Raw genomic sequence first — 18,801 nt, forward strand, 5'->3', positions numbered from 1 at the left:
TTCCAAGTGTAATTATAGATAGCAGCAACATGTTGACAATAAGCTTAGAAGAAGAAAGGGTAGTGGTAGGACTAAAAATGCAGTGTCATATAGAGAAAAAACAACAGGAGAAACACCTGAAAATGCAGTGAGCTTCTCTTCTCAAAGCCAGACCCATGGCAGCAGAACATTTTCCCCACTGCAGTTAAACAGATGGCTGCAAAGGCTGTAACGGCACAAAGATCACAGAACATCCTGCAAAGCCATAGAAGGAAGGAAACCAGTAGCATTGCTTAATAGTCTGCTTCTTTTACAGTCAAGTGGATTGCCAAGCAACTAAGCTGTAACAAGCTCCATATTTAGGGGAAGAAATGTTTGTCTTCTGTCTGTCCCTGCTTGCAAATGGCAAGTGGAGGGCATTTCTAAGCCAGATTATTTGAGTACAGCATGTTCCACAAGCCCCGAGCCTGGGCTGCTGAGCAGCCTGTGTTAATCACAGCAACAGTTGACATGCACGCCTTGCCAGAGTCCAAGTTTGTCACCATCGCTGTGACTTTCCCTCTCTGCTATTCAAAGCAAAACACAAACAAATGACCTCCAAAAACCTGTAGTTACTCAGGAATCTGAGATTCCCACATTACTTAACACTACTGGATCTCTTTAGAATACAAAAATGACAACTCTTGATGAAAAAAAGAGCTTGATTTGGTTGTCTAAGCAGGTGGATCCAAAGCTGTTTGAGATGCACGGGGTAGCTGACACACTGACACAAAGCACACACGAATACCCCAGGGACTAACAGCTGGTAGCCAGGTGAAATATGTTCCAGGGCATGTGAAATGGCTCTAGTTGCCTCATTTAGGCAACTGATCTGAGCCCCAAACGACCCTTTTATATCTTGCATTCTTCAACCATGTCATCACCCACAAATAAAAATGAGTTAGCATTGCTATTTAAAAGCACCCGTATAGAAGCACAGATACATAAAGTACGTACATTTGGGAGCACATCTGAAATCATTTGCAAAGGCTAAAAACACAGTATTCCTTCTGACACACACATACTGGAGACACTCACTCAAGGGAGTCATCTTGTAAGCACAATGCTCAAGTGTGAAGAAAGCTGTGATTAGGACAAAGGACAGAAGACTCAAGGGGATAAACACTTCAAGGTAGTCCAGTCCCTGTCTCAGGGCATCCTGCTGCCAGAGGAGGACAGTGCAGGAACACAACAAGCCAAAGTCATTCACATACATGGGACAAAATTACCCCAGCCTGGGACTGACACCCACAACATTATTTCAAGGATAAATGTAGTTGGTTAAACTCAGCATTCTCAGCCCACAGGAGAAGGCAACTGTCTGAATGATTATCTGATTGGTGGCTTTTCAGGAAGCACCTTTATTCAGAAGACATGTCTTTTTCCCTGACTCAGCTCTCTGCCATCCAGGATCCTGCCTAATGGTGACAGAGTGACATTTAAGGCATGATGAAAAACTACAAACTAAGTGTACAAATAGCACTGCAACCAAGATATTTTACCAAGATATGTTACAATAGTGCCCAGCTAAAATACTGATTGATGAAAAAGAACTGCTACAAAGTAATAATTTAAAACAATCAGCCAATTTTGAAACGGATTCTTTTTGTAATTCACTGTTTTACTTCAAATAATAGGATCAAATTAATGACAAAATCACTGTTTTCCTGCAATCTGAAATTATACTAAGAATCAAAGTAGGATTCAGCAATGGCTGATAAGAACTAAATGTGATTGAAATATGACTAAAATGTCTTTGCTGGGAAAATTATTGCATTTAAAGTCACTGTTTTCAGTTCCAAATTTATGTTTCACAGCTTGACTCAGTTCCTCTCTTTACATATCAACAACGAAAACTGACAATAGAAACCCACAAATCCACAACTGAGAACAAGCCTTTTCCCTGAAAGAGGATGTAATGTAAAAGCTTCTTCATTACATACTAGCTATAAAAAAGCCACATTGCATGCATGTGTAAAATGTTTACAACATACAGTATTAGCACATACAATTCTTTTATCCAGTAACTACCACAATAGCAATTAGAGAACACAAAACTTGGGGTATAAATAACTACAACATAAAATTCTGCCATTGCTTTAAGCAAGAGCTGCTTTGCAGGCATGGCAGGTACCTTTCACTCACCACAGGCACTTGCTGCTAAGCAACTTTCAAATCTTGCTTGAAACAGATGAAATTAGTGACTGGAATTGGAAGCAACTTTGTGTTGTAGAGAGATTTATTGGGGTGAAAGTGCTTCCGGCTGGGAAGCTGTAGCTGAAGAACCAAATTCTCTTCCTTAGCCATTAAAGATGGCTGTTCTCAGTCCACTTGGAGATCAGAAAATCGCACTTACCAGAAAACTTAACTACCTAACAGGACTTGATGAAAAGTAAAAATGAGGTGCTTAACAAAATAACTCATGAATTTCCTAGAAAATATCATAAACTCTAAGTGCACAAACCAGAGTGGCCATAGCATGGAGCTTGAAGACCAGTCAGATGTGTTTGTAGTAGACAAAATAAGTAACTCTGGTGTCAAAGATACGGTGTGCATCAGATTGAGCCTGATCAGCCAAATCACATGCAGTGCTGGGAATCAGTCATGAGCAACAAATAAATAAGTGACGGGTATGGGATAAAAATATGATAGACTGCTCCATGCCAAGTAACTGAAAGCCATGTCATAGATAACAGTAACTATTTTCTGTACATGACTGTTTACTTCCCATTACTGAGAGGACAGGCTTGTTTAGGTCTTATCTTTCTTACCATTTCAGGGATTTTATCAAAAAAGATTTAAGCCTTTTAGCTTCAGAGGAGATTCGTATCTACTTTGAAAATACTTCAGTGCCTGTCTGTTAATTGAAAATACATACTATCTTCTGGCTACTTATACTTTGGACACTTTGACTCATTCATGCCAGACACCTAGCTAAACCCTCTTTGTAGCAAATTATGCTCTTTAAACCAGATCTGTCCATCAGAAATTGATAAATATATTTTTATAGATATACTGAATTAATTTAGTGCATCCTTTTATGCTCAGGCAACCTCTCTGGCATGCTGTATGGGCTGTAATAGAAAGGAGAGCATTGTGTTTTGTACAGCTGATCTGAGCTGAGGACTGGACTAGATGCCCAGGAAGAACGTGAAACACCAGATTTTGGAAGTGATCATACAACACATGAAACATGGTATGCTTGATCATTTTCTTGACTGTCATCTATAGAGTCCTGAAAAATAAGACAGGAAAATTGAGGTTGCTCTTCAGGAAGTTTGTAAAACACATTCTGAAAATAAAGAGATTTTGCAGAGTAAGATTTTTCTATGCAGCAGGAAAATCTCTGTGGGACCATAACTAGTGATGCTGAATGGGGAATAAGCCTATGTTCAGAAATCCAAGTTCTGAATAGAAATGCCAGTGCTGCAGCTGGAAGCTGCAGGAGAGCTTGTCAATAAGCAGATACTTTCAGTTATTTTCCCTGAACTACAAGATGCTAGACCTAAAGGAAGAAATGGACTGAAAAGGATCTTACCATACATGGAGCTAAAATGAGGGGAGGCATTACTACACAGGGCTTAAATGCATCTCATCTGTTCATTACAGAAAGGAAAAAATGGAAATACCTCATTTTCACAGCAGCTGAAAGTAGCATGGCAGCCCGTGGGACGGCACAGCTGGTACTCAGGCTTACATCAAGGCTGAACAGCCAGCGGGATTGGGAACAAGTGAGGCTCACATAAAACAGCATCAGGTGGTTTCTCTTGTCCCCAGCTCCCACCTGGCCCCAGTTCTGCCCTTTCCTGCTCACTACACTGTTAATGCACATCCCACTACTAAGGCAGCTTCAAACAGCAGCCTGAGTGACACGGGAGCAACATCACAGCCTGGGCCCCTGCCCGTTCTCCTACAGCACAGATTGCTTCCCGTACTGAAGAGGGAACCATCTGGGAAGCAGAGCAAATGCTCAGCCACTTAATTGGTACTTTCAGTAAAACAGACCACAGTCAAGATTGACAGACACAGAAAAAAAAAAAAAAATCACAGAAGAAACCATCAGCCATTATCAGGGAAGGAAAACAGAGCCTGCTTCCACTCCAAACTCTGAAAGATTTGAAAATAAAGTAGGAGCTGTGTTGACCCCTCCAATCTTGGATCATCTCAGTTATTGCAGCCTCTAGCACCACCCTAGTCCTAGAAACCCTGCCCCATCTTCCCACTCCAAGCAGGGCAGGGCTCTATGGACACAATGAATTCTTGTTCCTATGGCAGTTAAGAACAGTGTGACATCATTTAGTAAGGCAAACAATCTGCCACCCACCTCCTCATCTAGATCCTGGAATAAAGGGAGACTGATGGCTTGTTTTTAATTTCTAAAATGGCCTCATTTATTAAAATCACTTAAATAGCATTTCCAACCATTTCTATTTTACATTTTAAGGATGTCTCTCGATTTCTTCATGGGAATGGCAGCACTCTAAAGAAGGACGGGAAGGATTAAGAAAGCCACCATCAAAACTGTTCTTACCTGCACCCCTCACTATTCCTTTCTCCCATTCTCCCCCCTCTCTTCGACATATACAGTACCCATATCTATCTGGCATATGAGATTTTAGCTCTTACACCTGCCAAATCATCCACAATTTGAGAATTTACTATTCCAGGATCTTCCGTGTCACAGACTTCCTTCTCTCTCTTCTAGCTCATCACACCTCAATTTTCTTGTCGTTTAAGAAAATTGATGATCTGACCTCTACCTTCAGCTTTCCAACCACTCTCTTCAGTTTATTTCAGTCTCCCCAGATCAGCCACCTGTGATGGTTTTGCAACAGCTTGCAAAATATATTTTGTGCTCAGTTCCTGTTTTTGTCAAAATCTCCCAGGTTTTGAATCCAGCTCTAGTTTAGTATTCAGCTTCTGAAGAGTACATAAACAGTAGGCTGTTCCATATAAAGAGTAACTTTTATACTACAATGGACAATGGCTTAAGTGCTGACTACTACAGATAACATCCTCAAAAAGGCAGAGCTTATCTCACGTTCTCAGAATTGTTGATCATCTGCCACTGATCAAGAGAGATGTCTCTAGGCCTTCCCATCAGCAAGCATCTAAGGGAAGATGGCCCTATCCATGGGACGGGCAATTGACACTTCCTATTACCCGTTTTCTTGGCATCCTCCAAATATGCATTATTAGCTTTGCAGAAATCTCACCAAAGGACTGACTGCCCAGCAGCTAGATGAAAGAAAACAAAGCTATTCATTTGTTATGCTCAGAAACCGCAGTTCACCTTTGGCAGATGTGAACTTCAAACCCTTTATCAGAGGTCATTCCTGCTTGTCAAGAAACCTGAGAGCATAGGAAACAAGCTGATATTTCATCTTGAATTTCTGAAAACTACAAGGAGTCTTATGAAAGGGATTATAAACCAAACCAATAAAACACACTGACATTCTTACTCTAATATTACTACAAGTAAATTGATCTGCCTGCATGCATGTTTTGATGCAGTATGTACATTCTTGTACAGCAGTTCACATACATTCTTATTTTAGCTAAGAAAGTTTACTTCAATAACCTTAAACCCACACCCTGTTAACACAGTCCAGTCCTAATTGAGAATCTGTAGGGTTTTTATACCATCTTAATCAAACTTCTTTTAAAAAGTTACACTTTTATTTAAACCTAAGAAATAATACATCCAGACAAACCTTGTAAGAGGTAATGTACTATTTCTAAGAACAGCAATCACAGAAAAGATTGATCTCATGAGTCAGCCTAAGTTCTTAAGAACCCAGGACAAAAATTTTCAACACCTATTTTCAACACCTATTGCTCAAACCCACCTTGATATGCGGTCCCCAAAGGAAAGGTGACCAGCTGCAAATGACCAACACACAAAACTCAATGGCAGTGCACCAACTGCTGTTCTTGACTTTTTTAACACATTAGTGTCCTACTAGCTGGTGTGAAACCATTTGGAAAGATAAAACTTGAGTCCACGAAGGCTGTTTTTTACCTTGGACTCATAAGGCCCTGGAAAAACCAACTTTATGAAGAACAAAGGAAGTTATCTGTCCTTTTGCTTATAGCCAGCTCTCTATTCTTCTTACAAAGAACAAAAGCAAATGAAATGTTGGAAAATAAGGTGATTTTTTATAATGTTTAAAATATTTCTTCACAGAATCATTTAGGTTGGAAAAAACCTCCAAGATGATCGAGTCCAATCTTTGTCCGCTGATCTCCACCTTATTAACTTAACCAAGGCACTAAGTGCCATGTCCAGCCACTTCTTGAACCCCTCCAGGCATGGTGACTCCACCATCTCCATGGACAGCCCATTCCAATGCTTTCCATGAAGAAATTCTCCCTGATGTCCGATTTGAACCTTCCCTGGCCCAGGCTTGAGACCGTTTCCTCTTATCCTGTCACTAGTTGCCTGGGAGAAGAAGCCAACACCCACCTAACTATAGCCTCCTTTCAGGTGGTTGTAGAGTTTTAAGGTCTACCCTGAGCCTCCTATGCTCCAGGCTAAACAACCCCAGCTCCTTCAGTTCTTCCTTGCATGACTTTTGTTCTCAAATTTCCACCAGTTTCATTGCCCTTCTCTGCACAAGCTCCAGCACGCACCTCATTTTTTCTTTTTTTTTTTAGTAGAGCAGAACTGAACAGAGGACACCAGGTGTGGCCTCACCAGTGCTGAATACAAAGGGACAAAGATTGCACCTGTCATGTTCTTGTCCTATCATGATTATCTCATTCATCAATCATTCATAGATTAATATTAGTCTTAGATTACTGTTCAGAAGTTTATTTTGATTAGATTTCATTCTGGCTATAACCACTGATAACTTTAGCTATTATTTGACTGGCTGTTCTCATTTTCTTCTTCCAAATTGTTTAATCAGACCAATTCTGTGAGTTGGGATGTTAGAAAGCAAAAGGACACCCAGACAACGGTGATTCAATTTAAGAATTTAACTGTTGAAATAGCTGTGCATCTTTTCCTTTGAAAGGTATTTTCAGACTGAACTTCAGAAATAAAGATGGGACTAATGGCCAGATTTTAGCCAATTAAAAAAAAAAAAAAAAACAAAAAAAAAAAAAACAAAACAAAACACCAAAAACAACAAACCAAAAATCCCTGGAAAGCAATTTGCTAAATCCAGCAGATGATTTTCAGAGATGAAATTCCCGTTTCTGAAAGCCAGCTAGGCAGCATGATCTTCCCTGACCTGTACATAAGGCAGCAAGCACCCAAGTCAGATGCAATGCAGGCTTCCCCATGGCGTCTCTGAGACACCTCCACCATGTCTGAAATGTTTCTGGAGATGAAAGGATAGTCCACTTTTGTATTTATGTAAACTTCTGGCATACCGATATACAAGAATAACAAGACTTACTGCCTGCCAGGGAACTGAACTCCTTGGCAAGAAGAAGGAAGACCACAGCTTCTCATCAGCAATGATATGCTATATAGTGAGGCAGCTTCAGACTTTCCTTCACTAGAAAAAAATGCTTTAATTTCACTATACTTGTCTGTTAAAAACAAGGCAGTTGTAGCTTTAACTAACAACAGCTGTCAAAGTAAAATAAATAAATAGATAAATAAATGTACACACATATTACATACATAAACAAAAACTGGCAGATTTCTTTTTAACTCATTTGTCCATAGTTACATTGTTCAATGACAAAGACACTTCTTTCTTCCTTTGTAAACCAAACCAAACCAGGAGTACATACAAAGCCGTGGCCTAGGGGAAAATAGCTGAAAATGCAGACACCCATATTTGCTGCCAGCCTGCAGACAGCAGCTGCTGCCTGCAGCGCCTCATTCGACAGTGACGGCGCTGCACTGACGTTCCACATTAGAGAGTCTATTGCTTTGTTCCCTCAGGGGAGCCTCTCTGTTTAAAGGGATACTATCCAGGATGGCAAGTCCAAACGTGAGCCCCTCTTTTTGTCTTTTTATATAATTCTGTGTGAATATTTATCTGTATTTCATGGAAGAATTAATTGAATGTCAGTACAGATGCACAAACAAGACATAACCTAACTAAATGTCAGGCACGCAGTTCACCAAACTGCTGCAGTACAGAGCACCGGTTTGAAATCTACAGCTTCATTCCTCTCTGACAGGCAGCCAAGGCCCACAGAAACTCTAAGTCATTGGCATACATGCAATGCCCCAGAGCAACCAAATGAATGTCCCTCTGCATCGAGATGGTCACTGTGATGCATAATGCCCACTGCAGTGCCACCTCCCTGCTATGGATGCGTAGCCTAACACAGCAAGAACCCCAGCTGTGAAAATATTCATACCTATAAAGGTAAGTTTAGAAAAGGCCCTGTGCAAAGGCCTTTGAATGCCCATTCTCTGTGGGACCTCTGCTGTGACAGACCACTAGTGCTTTATCCTGAGCAGGCCACTTAACCTCTTTGTTATCCTAGCTGTTGTATCCCTGTGGGCTGGGGCAACACCCCCTAGCCCCACTAGGATGTGGCAACTGCAAATGATACTAAAGATGATGTAGTATGTCTTTCTTAACACACTTGAGAAATCTTTCATGTCATTGCTATCTCCTTGTGCTATTAGAACATTCCAGAGTCTCAGAGAGACATCTCTAGCAGGTCAGCAGTTGTAGAAGAATCTGCTCCTGTACTGGCATGGAACTGCTCTTCTGTCCTGTGACCAAGGCCACCGTATCCTCCTGTGCCATGTTCGTGTGTCAGGCCTCTCAAACTTGGGTGGATTCCTGGAGGAACTTCCACTCTTGATTGTGACGCTCGCAGTTCAGATCTTGCTGCTTTTTATCTGTCTGCTCACTTCCATAATTTGGAGCTTTTCTCCATCCAAGCACACAGGCAGCCTGATTATCACCCTCTTTGCTCTGTACAGCTTATCTGGAGTTATCACTGCAGACTATGCAAGCAGCAGAGGATGTAGAGAATAGTCAGGCTGATACCTGTTCCAGAGTTAGAGGAATGCTTCCTCCAGCTCATTTAACCCTTAGCAGACCTTTGCCTCCACCCACAACCTATAAAACAGATGGACTGGCCTAATGTCCTTGTCGATGACAAAGCACATAGGATCGTCACACAAAAATTGCCATGCTTCTTTGCCAGCTAATTTGACATTTCTCTCTGATAACCTAAACAGTCTGAGAGTATTTTATTAGCAGATGGTTTGAATGACTCATGATTACCTAGCCCGATAAAAACACAGTGGCACAATTTACTGTTGCCACTGCAACAGTCCTAGATACCTTACTAATGACAGTAAAGAATGCAGCTGACAGGAAAAAAAGGTTAGTGGTGCCAATATTTTCTGCATTCAGCTCTTTTAGTAAATGTTAAATCTATCTTTTTAGCATCTTTTAGTATTTCTAATCGGGACGCTTTTCTTTTCTTTTGTGACCAGCACTATTTTCATTGTGCTAAGTCAGATCAGAATCAGTGTGATTCTTGTTAGGTATCTGCAAGCCAGTGATTTATATAATTGAGGTTCTGCCTGGGATGGTATCTTCTTACAGCAGTTTTTCCTTCTCTTGTAGCAGAGGTCTTACAAGTGGAGTCTGCTGCCATTTTCTGACCTCCCTGGAGTTGCAATAGATGCCCTTCCTCTCAGAACTTGCTTTCTAGTGGTGTCCTCATCATAGAATTCCTTGCTTCGCTGTAAAAAAATGCAGCTAGCACATGAAATAAAAAAAAGTATCTGGTCTCCTTTTTCTACTCCCACCCTTTAAAAACTTTTAAAATATATAATTGAGTACATTTTCGTTTTGCTGCACTTGTACAATCACAGCTCATCAACATCAAGACTATATCCTCTTAAAACTTCTTCTTGTGCTATCATATGGGTACTTCCACACTCAAGAGAGTGCAGCAGGAAACCCAAATTCTGCATGACAGCTTTCCAAGACTAGTTCCTAGCAGTAACATGAAAGCTGTCATTTGTTAGAGTGATGACAAATATGAAATCATATCATCACTGCAAATTGCAAAATCACTGGGCTAATGAGTGGCATGGTAAACAGGAGAGGTAAAGGGAGATGGATAATCTTTCCACTGACCATCTTCAAAACCTCCTCATGGCTTTTTGGGCTACAGACCTTTTGAGTACAAGGCATTTTCTTCTAGAGCTCCTTCTTACCCTCTCATCCTTTTTCCCTGCTCAGTCAAACCTTTAAAAGAGCTACCTAAGGACTATACAAATGTGGAAAGGTGCCACTACCGCTACATATTTTCTCTGACAAACTCACTGACTTTGTGTCATTTTCACCTTAGGCTCCTGCTCTAGGCTGAAACATGATCTAGCATGTTTTAAGGGTCTACTCAGCATCTCTCAAAGCATGCAAGGACGAAGACCTTCCCAGCCACTCTATTTTTCAAAGGAGGTCAGAAATATCATACTTTAATTTTTTATCACTGCCATGTAGTTTCACAAGAATTTCCCTTCTCCTGTACTGATCAAAACACCTCAAGATACCATTTCCAAATGAAATTTTTGAGAGCCCTAAGAAGTTCTAAAGTACTTTCCATTTAATTCTGGGAAGTAACAGCACATTTCTTGGTCTAGGCAGAATATGGGTTCTGTTCCACTCCCAGTTTCTAGGCATCTTAAATTGATCTCCTAGTCTCTTGGTCTAGGCAGAATATGGGTTCTGTTCCACTCCCAGTTTCTAGGCATCTTAAATTGATCTCCTAGTCTAAGTTTCACCTTGACCAAACACACCAAAGTCAGCCAATTTTCCACTGAGCTCCATGAGACTGTGGGAAGCAACTGCTTCTCTCTGTAGTTGTCCAGCTTATTTGGTTCATATAGCACCTTATCCTTTTCAATTGGGAACATATTGTCATTTTAAGATCCTTTAATTTCATATTATACACAGTGACCTTCATATGAAAGGCTCTAAATAGTGATGTTACACCAAAATGATTTTCACCAGAAGGGAAAGAAATCCATTAGTCTGGAAAATCTGGAATACTCTCTCTCTCTGTATTCCACATGCTTTTCTCATAGCACTTCACAGACCTTTTCCTCCTTCCCTGAAGCAGACAGGTGCTTCAGGGATCAAGTAGGGCATTTTAGCTCAGATGAAAAGAGATGGCTTAGACTCTTCTGTGAATAATTTTTTTTGCTAGGCATACCCATTAATTATCCCCAAATTACATGAAACACTACTGCTTCTACCCCAACGCAAATAATATGACAGTGTCTTCACTGCATGTACTGCTCTTCCTATCTGGGTCACACTGTCCAAAGGGACTCTAATAATCTTTCAGAGGTCCTTGGTCATAAAGACCTTTTCCTATTTCTGGTTCTGTAAATCACACTGGTCAAAGCTGACGCTTGTTTTGATCTCACACCATTTTGCAAATATACAGACTGATTGAGCTCGTATCTATCATTGGCTCTAACTAGGAGATTGGTCCTACTTTGAGGAAGACACTGGTCCCTTCAAATCTAAACTATTCTGTGATTTTTGTTTTAAATCTGAAAGACCTTCTGTCATCTTTGATCATTCACCAACCCCTCCGCTAATTATAGCTCATGCTTTTAGCTAATGGCAAGGACCAAAAAATTTGACAAGCTGAAGAAAAGCCTGTCAAATTTCCTTCATGTACCTTCACATTTCTTCCCCATTGCAGAAGCTGTGTGGACACAGCTACCTGGGAGACTATCACTGTATTCAGTAACTTTACATCAGATCCTTGCAACTTCTAAACCAATGAGACAGGAAAGGTGATCCAGGGCTGCAAGAGACAAACCACCAAAGACTATCAAATTCATGAGTCATATCCAGCCTGTGAGATGTCACAGCCCACTTTTTGTTTTTGAAGAAAGAAAGGGCAAAGTGCACTTAAACTCTCACAAGCTGCTTTGTGGCTGTACTTACTGCTCTCAGCCTTTTAGGATGGCAGTGGGCTATTTATGCTCAAAAAAAGGAGCATTTTGGTCATCTGCTGGTTCAGTGGAGCCCAGTCTTACCAAAGCTGCTATCCCACCAGAATTTCAACACTCATGTCCCACCCTTCCTTGTGCTCCTGCTCATCTAACCACCCCATGAACAAGCTGGAAGTGTCAACATGCTCAAAACCAACTACCTGCAGGAGTGGTCACGTTTTGGTTGGTACTTCAACAGCTGGGATGAGTACCAGTGCTGGCAACAGAGGAGTCAGGCACATCACCCAGAATGGCAGTGTCCATGCCAATCAGATTAACCTTCATCTCCGTGTTTGATACCAAGATCTCCCATTTCTCTACTGGTAGCTGCTGCTGTTTTGCACACGTTTATAAGACTACTTACTTCTCTGATGCCATAAAATCACTTATCTTGGTGTAACCTTTCCCATTTGTTGCAATTTGCCTGGAAGAAAATTTGGGGGAAAAAGTGCCTAGGAACAAAAGCAGTTCCTGAACAGACAGAGCAGAAGACAGAGTGAGCCTAGCACAACCACAGATGCTTTTTCTGGCACATTTAGGTGAGCAAGGTTTCCCATTCCCCACAGCAGTCCTCAGCCTCCCCACAGAGAGCAGCCTTCCAGCATTAACCTTGCAGCAGAGGAAAGCTCCACTTTCCATTTGGCTTTGTGTTTCTCTGGCCCTTTGGTCAGCTCTCCTTTGTTTCAGAGTCCTTCTGCTTTCCAGAGCGCAGTTGCTGATCTACCAGACAGGGACCACCATGAGCGTCTCCCAAACAGCCCAGGCTGGAAGAGCATTTCCCAGACAACCCCACTGTAACCCTCACAGTGTAGTACTGCTGCTAGGTTATGAGGCCCCAGCATGAAGAAATGCAGCAGTACTGAGAACATCATCTGGGACTTTCACAGCACATATCTGGGTCCTTGTAACAGCACTGGGGCAAGTACCATGGGCATATGTGTGTCATTCCCTTCCTTGCAGCTTCCTACTGAGGTTCTCTGGGTAGCTGAAGCGCACAGGGTGCATATTCTCAGACATGCATGAAATGGCTCTCTGAACCTCTTCAGTTGTTTCACAGGCTCTAAACTGCACCCTGTCCCATTCCTCACCAATACACAGTCAGATGTGATGGAGCTGCATTTCCCTGACCTCTCCCAGCACTTGTAAGCCCCACCGACTGTGGCTGCTCTCACAGTTTAGTTTAATTTGTGCCTCTGTTGTCTCTCCTGGAGGCCAGCAACTGCCAGTATTCCTAGTTAGACAAGGGATGCTTGCTGGTTATTTCTGCTAGGCTCTTCTCCCCGAGATGAGGGTATTCTACTTGTGGGGACCACCTCATCACTTGTTCAGAGGTCCACCGCTTCTCTGCTTTGGTGCAGCCCTACAACACCATTTCACCTTAAAAAAAAGACTTAAATCTCAATTTTTATCAAATCAGATTACCTCCTACAGAATGTTAAATGATTATGGTGAGCAGACAAATCTTTCAGGTCAGCAGGAGAGGTGGCATGGGATGAAAAGCTACCCCCCCATGCACAAAGCCCCCCACATCTCCCTGGCAGTGCATCTGAAGACGAAGTGTCTCTGGCACATATGTTTCCTTATATAGGGTATTACAGAAAGAACATGTGATCAATGGAAAATACTGACTATGACTCCATGGCAGCTACCCTATCCTCCCACAGTGCCCTTGCACAAACACTTCTTGGGTTTTTGCTTTGCACACTCTATCCTTGCTCATCATGCACTGGGAGTGTCAGCAGTTGTTTGTGAATCGTCTGCTGCCTTATCCCCCTTTATGGGCTATTGTCACCAGATGTTTGTCTTTCCCTGCATCCAGGAGGTGATAAGCAGATGCCTGCTCCTACAAAGACTCACAGACTATCTTTTAGTGCCCTTCTAACTGCTGCTGAAAGCAAAAAGAAAAAAAAAAAACAAACCAGGATTGCCAAAGGAGAGTTGTTTTGACATTTAAAATATTTTGATACTGAGTGAGACTAAAGGTTCTGAACCAGTATTTGCTTCTGACCATTTTTCTTGGCTTTTTAATCAAAGCAGAGAGAAATAAAATCCCAAATACTAAGGGTAAACAGCAGGATTAAAAAAACTGTAATCTGCTCATTTCATGCTTCTCAGACAGCAGCAGCAGCAGCAATGGCTTCTGTCATATTTCTAATGTCCAAATAATGCTGACTCTTTTTTGTCTTATTTGATGCTCTAGCCAGACAGAAACATTAGCAATTAGCAGCACTGTTATAATATGACAGCCTGGAAACATGAAGACGGGAGGAGAGGGAAGACGAAAAACCTCTTCACATTTTGACTGAAGTAATTTTGATAGAACCTTCTTTCTTTGAAAGCAAAGCCACTGTTCCTCCAGCAGTGGCAAGGGCACGGCTGCTTACGCAAGCACTGACCTGCATGGGCAGGTGAGCAGGGCAGCACCAGTGACCCCGCTCTCCTCCCGCCTGGCAGCAGTAGGCAAAGGGACAGCCTGTCCAGCCTGAACAGGAACTCCAGGCCTGAGCAGAGGCACAGGGGAGTTGGCCACCACACTGCCTTCATCTGGCCACAGAGTTCAGGCAGAGACTGACCATAGCCTCTGCTCGAATCAATGGCCATGAGCCATGTTCTGATTAATCCCATTTTTAAAAGCAATAAATGTTTCTAGGCCCTTCTGGGAAACAGGCAGTAGCTGATATGGAAGCTCCCATTGCCCATTTCTAAATTGTGGGAACCATGGAAACAAAAAGCAGCCATGGCTGCTGGTGCACAACCCCTGTGACTTTAGCCAGTGCACCTTGTAAACCAAAAAAGGACCACGAAAATGAACAAGACTGAACAATCTGAGTGCATACTATGACTTTCTGCTAGAGGGCAGGTAGGGCACAGATTTCAAAGCCTGTTCATGTGCATTTTGCAGAAGTAGAGCCCACAGACACTGGGGCTCACAGATCTGTCAGGGTGGAACAGATGCAGCTACAACATTTGGCATCTCTGTTCATGCTCTGATGACCCAGAGCTGCAGACATGTTTACAACTGTGCATGAAAAACGCATCCCTAAACAAAAGAAATCTAAAGGCAAATTTTGTTTTTATGCTGCTTGACCTTGACTGGGTGTTGCAGCAGAGGAGGGGGGAGCCGCCAGAGCCTGGCCACAGGAACAATTAACCCTTTGGGAGCAAGGGGTTCGACAGCCAAGAAGGCATAATTATGAGGCATCCCAGTGCTCTTATCACTTCCTAGGAAGAGATGAGCCACAGAACAGGTCCCAGCCCAGAAGTGTGGAGACATTACACCATGCTGGATATAACAATGCTCTACAAAAGCCATCACTTCATATCCAAATGAGACGTGTTTTCAACACCCAGTGCTGTTTTGTGCACAAAATACAGCATGAACCAACTGTTTTCTATTTTTCAGTTATCCAATAATCACTGGATCAGACTGGTCCTCACACAGCCACACTGTCACCAGCAACATTATTTATACATAAACCTCCAGCCTTCCTCTGCAGCCAGATTTGCCAGGTAGGTAATTGTTGTTCCCACTGAAGCAAAACTGGCTTGCTTTCAATGACATGCATCTGCACTGCTCTTATACAGCAGACTGCCTCAGTTAAGATTTTCCAGCACAAAGATAAGGAAGAAAAAAAAATTATCCTTTTCTTTTGCATTTTTCACCTCATATTTAGAATTCTACCTAGTTTAATTGCAGATTCTGCAGTCACGGAAGGGGGTGGGGTGGGGGGGGCAGAATTGCAGAGAAGCCTTTTTTCTACCAGAAACAAAAACGAAGTAAATGAGATAGACATGAGTCTTTTCCTACTGGTTAAATCACTTTTCACCCATCTAATACTGCAGCATTCTCAGTCCCCAAATGTACCATCTGAGTAGTGCATCCATTAAAGTGTCTGCAGCTCCCGATCACAGACAGATGCGATCTTATCAACTGCCACATTCAAGCAAAACTGCCTTTTCCCCCCAATCTTCCAGTGGCCTGAATTCAGCAGCGCTGACAGCCCTACGCTGCCTTGCTGCTTGCATCGAGGATGCACCCACAGTTAGGAGGTAGATGCTTCCCCTCCAGCATCTTTCATCCCTTCATAAGCAGGCAAGGACCACAGCTTTTAGCCAACGACCTACGGCAAAGAGAATGCAAGTGTGGTGGGTACAGCAAGGATAAAACAAGCCCTGTTCTCAACAGAAAAAGGATGTAAATGGGATGCATTTACTTACATGACGATTCAGTGCCAAACATGGCTCACCCCAGATGCTGCTATTTTAAAAAGGAAAGAAGAAAAAAGAGTGGAAGACAGAGGGAGTGTATGAGAGAGGGGATGAGACTGCTACACAGCAGGGGTCATATGAAGCCAGACAATGCAGTCCAGGCTATCCAAGCTGCCAGATTCTCCTCTCTCCTCCTCTCCTCTGCTCAATACCGCAGACAGCTTTTCCTTGCAACCGCAGTGAAGGTCCTCCTACAGGAAGCAAAAAGCAGGAGGCTCTGTTTTAAATCCGAGCGATAAGGGCAGGCCGTTGTCCCTTGTGCGATAGCGGCAGGCAGAAAGAGGCATCAGCCAGCAGATCCTGCAATCCCCAGCCCCGGCTCGCCGTAAGACAATAGCGGAGCTTAGGCACTCACGGGATGACGTCAGGACACTGCAAAGACTGACTGCTGCTCACCCAGAGGCTCGGAGGGGGCTTGGACAGAGCACGGCGACTCAGATGGGAATTCCTTTGTCACAAACTGCACAGGACAAAGAGCCAGATCTATTTCCCTCTGTGATGCTAAAGCTCCCACGCAGGACGGTAATGCTAGCAGGAAAATATCTGCCTCGAATTCATGCTCCTTTTCTTAGCTGCACAAGATGCAAAGTGTCTCTGTGCAAAAAGAGTAAATTTCAGGGACAAATAGCCTAGTAAATGCCGCTTATAGCATTTTCAGTAAAGAATAACCCCAAATTTCTATCATGAACTCTCTTTATTATTTTTCCCTCGAAGAAATACTAAATTCCTGGGCCAGTCTACACTCTAGACCTAATTTTCCCATCAAAGTGTTAGCCAATTGTCTCTTTTATATAGATTTATTGTCAGAATATACTGTAACAATGCTCTAACCACAATAAATGAGTCACACATCTAAATAAAAATAAAAACCCCAAAGCACACTGAATTCCAATGATAAAATGGCATCCTAGCAACCAAAGAAATACTGCCCTTAATTTTTCTTTATTCTTCAAAACCAACTAGATCTAGTGTGCATCTGCAAATGCATTTTTTAGTGTACTACACTTATTTTTTTCCTGACATTTGGTAATTGAAAAATGTTCAAACATAGAAACAAAGCCCTAAGCTTGCTCCTTCGGTCCTCTCACAGACAAAAGGAATTGCCTGTCTTGTGCTGGTGAGAGCAGCCAAGCAGGGAGCTGATGGCTAGATGCTACCAGACACTGGGGGCCATCCACAGAATGGCTGTCCTGAGGGGGCAAAACCAAGAACGCTTCTGCAAAGTCTCACTGAACACGTGCATGCAGTTCCCAAGATATCAGACACTGGAAAGTACTGATGGTGGATGAGGAGAAAGGAGATAGATGCAGGTCAATTAAGGGAAGCGCTTACAGGCAAGCAACCGTTCCTCCTCCCATTTCTCAGTTTTTGTGGGTTAACCATTCCCAAACACTCCTACTGCTCTGCATGCCAGGGGGGTTTGTGCTGTTTGCAGAATACCCAACGCCACCATGAGCGGCAGGCCACAAAAACAAGTACTGCTTCAGGCTGGCAGCACCCGCCACCTGAGGAGCTCAGCATGCTGGAATCATCAGGGAACCAGGGAGGTGTTGGCTGGGATCACTGCAGCCCGAAGGACAGACTGGAAAGCAATACATGGGGTTCAGAGCCACAGCACTTCACTGCCAGGCCAACCCCTCTGGTCCTGGGGACGGGGAACATGGTCCCAAGCTCACAGAGTGTGTATGCCCACAAACATCCTTACGGACCCTCAACGGCACTGTGCTGTGAGACAGGGAAGAGCGCAAGAGGCTGTGCAGAGCCTGATCTTGTGCTTCCCACAGCAGTGGGGGGCACCTACAAGGCACACCAAGATACTCTCCTGGTTAAGATCTGCTGGCACAAAATGCTCTTCAGCTGTTTCCTTGCTTTCCATTCCACACATTGAACAGTCACTTTGTGTTCTGTGCACACCATAAGAATAGTTAGGGCCACCAAGCTCATGGCAACATTTACCTGTATTCCATTGCTGGAAGAAAGTCAGGAGAGAGGCCATACCCTGTGGTGAGACATCTCACAACACACTTTCTAACAGGCAGATTTTAGTCTCCGTCAGCAGACAGGACATAGTGCTCATAATCATAGTGACTCAAATCAACCCACAGATTCCTTAAATTAACCAGATGTCCTCAAATATGTACTTAAGCACCTGAATTAACAGCTGTTCAATTGTCATGATTATTTGCAATCACATGCATGGATGGACAGCACCAAGAAGACACATCCAAATTGGTTTTGACCATGACAGTGGCACAAATCCTCCTGCAAGGACTGTAGCTTTGCTGTTCCTAGAACTGAATTAGTAATTTTGACTATTTGGAGCAGTTAACACCTCCTTCAGACAAAACAGGCTGATAAGAAGCTTCAGTGCATCAAACAAAGTAAGTCTTGGCAGGACTTTCCAGCAACTGGGTCAAGTTCACAAAATAAATGAGTCTATTATGTATCTGTAAGCCTCCAAGCATCTTTGAACATAGGTCTCTGGAACAAAATTCCAAGTGCACTCATGCAATGGCTGAAGAATAGGTTCTGCTCTGATGAGCAGATCTGACCTCCCCACA

General features: G+C 42.8%; 1 protein-coding gene across 3 annotated transcripts in view; it reads right to left on the reverse strand.

Moving 5' to 3' along the window:
- ST7 (suppression of tumorigenicity 7) overlaps nucleotides 1-18,801 on the reverse strand; it is a 132,459-nt gene that overhangs the window by 78,220 nt on the left and 35,438 nt on the right. Inside the window, exon 1 of one of the 3 annotated variants that reach the window (XM_068189908.1) lies at nucleotides 16,190-16,556. The exons of the other annotated variants lie outside the window; for them this stretch is intronic. Coding sequence (XP_068046009.1) covers nucleotides 16,190-16,211 — 22 coding nt within the window. The 5' untranslated portion in view covers nucleotides 16,212-16,556. Of the gene's footprint in view, nucleotides 1-16,189; nucleotides 16,557-18,801 lie in introns of those variants that run through there. 3 annotated transcript variants of the gene reach the window in all.

This window comes from Anomalospiza imberbis, chromosome 5 (assembly GCF_031753505.1).
Source record: "Anomalospiza imberbis isolate Cuckoo-Finch-1a 21T00152 chromosome 5, ASM3175350v1, whole genome shotgun sequence".
Classification (NCBI taxonomy): Eukaryota; Metazoa; Chordata; class Aves; order Passeriformes; family Viduidae; genus Anomalospiza; species Anomalospiza imberbis.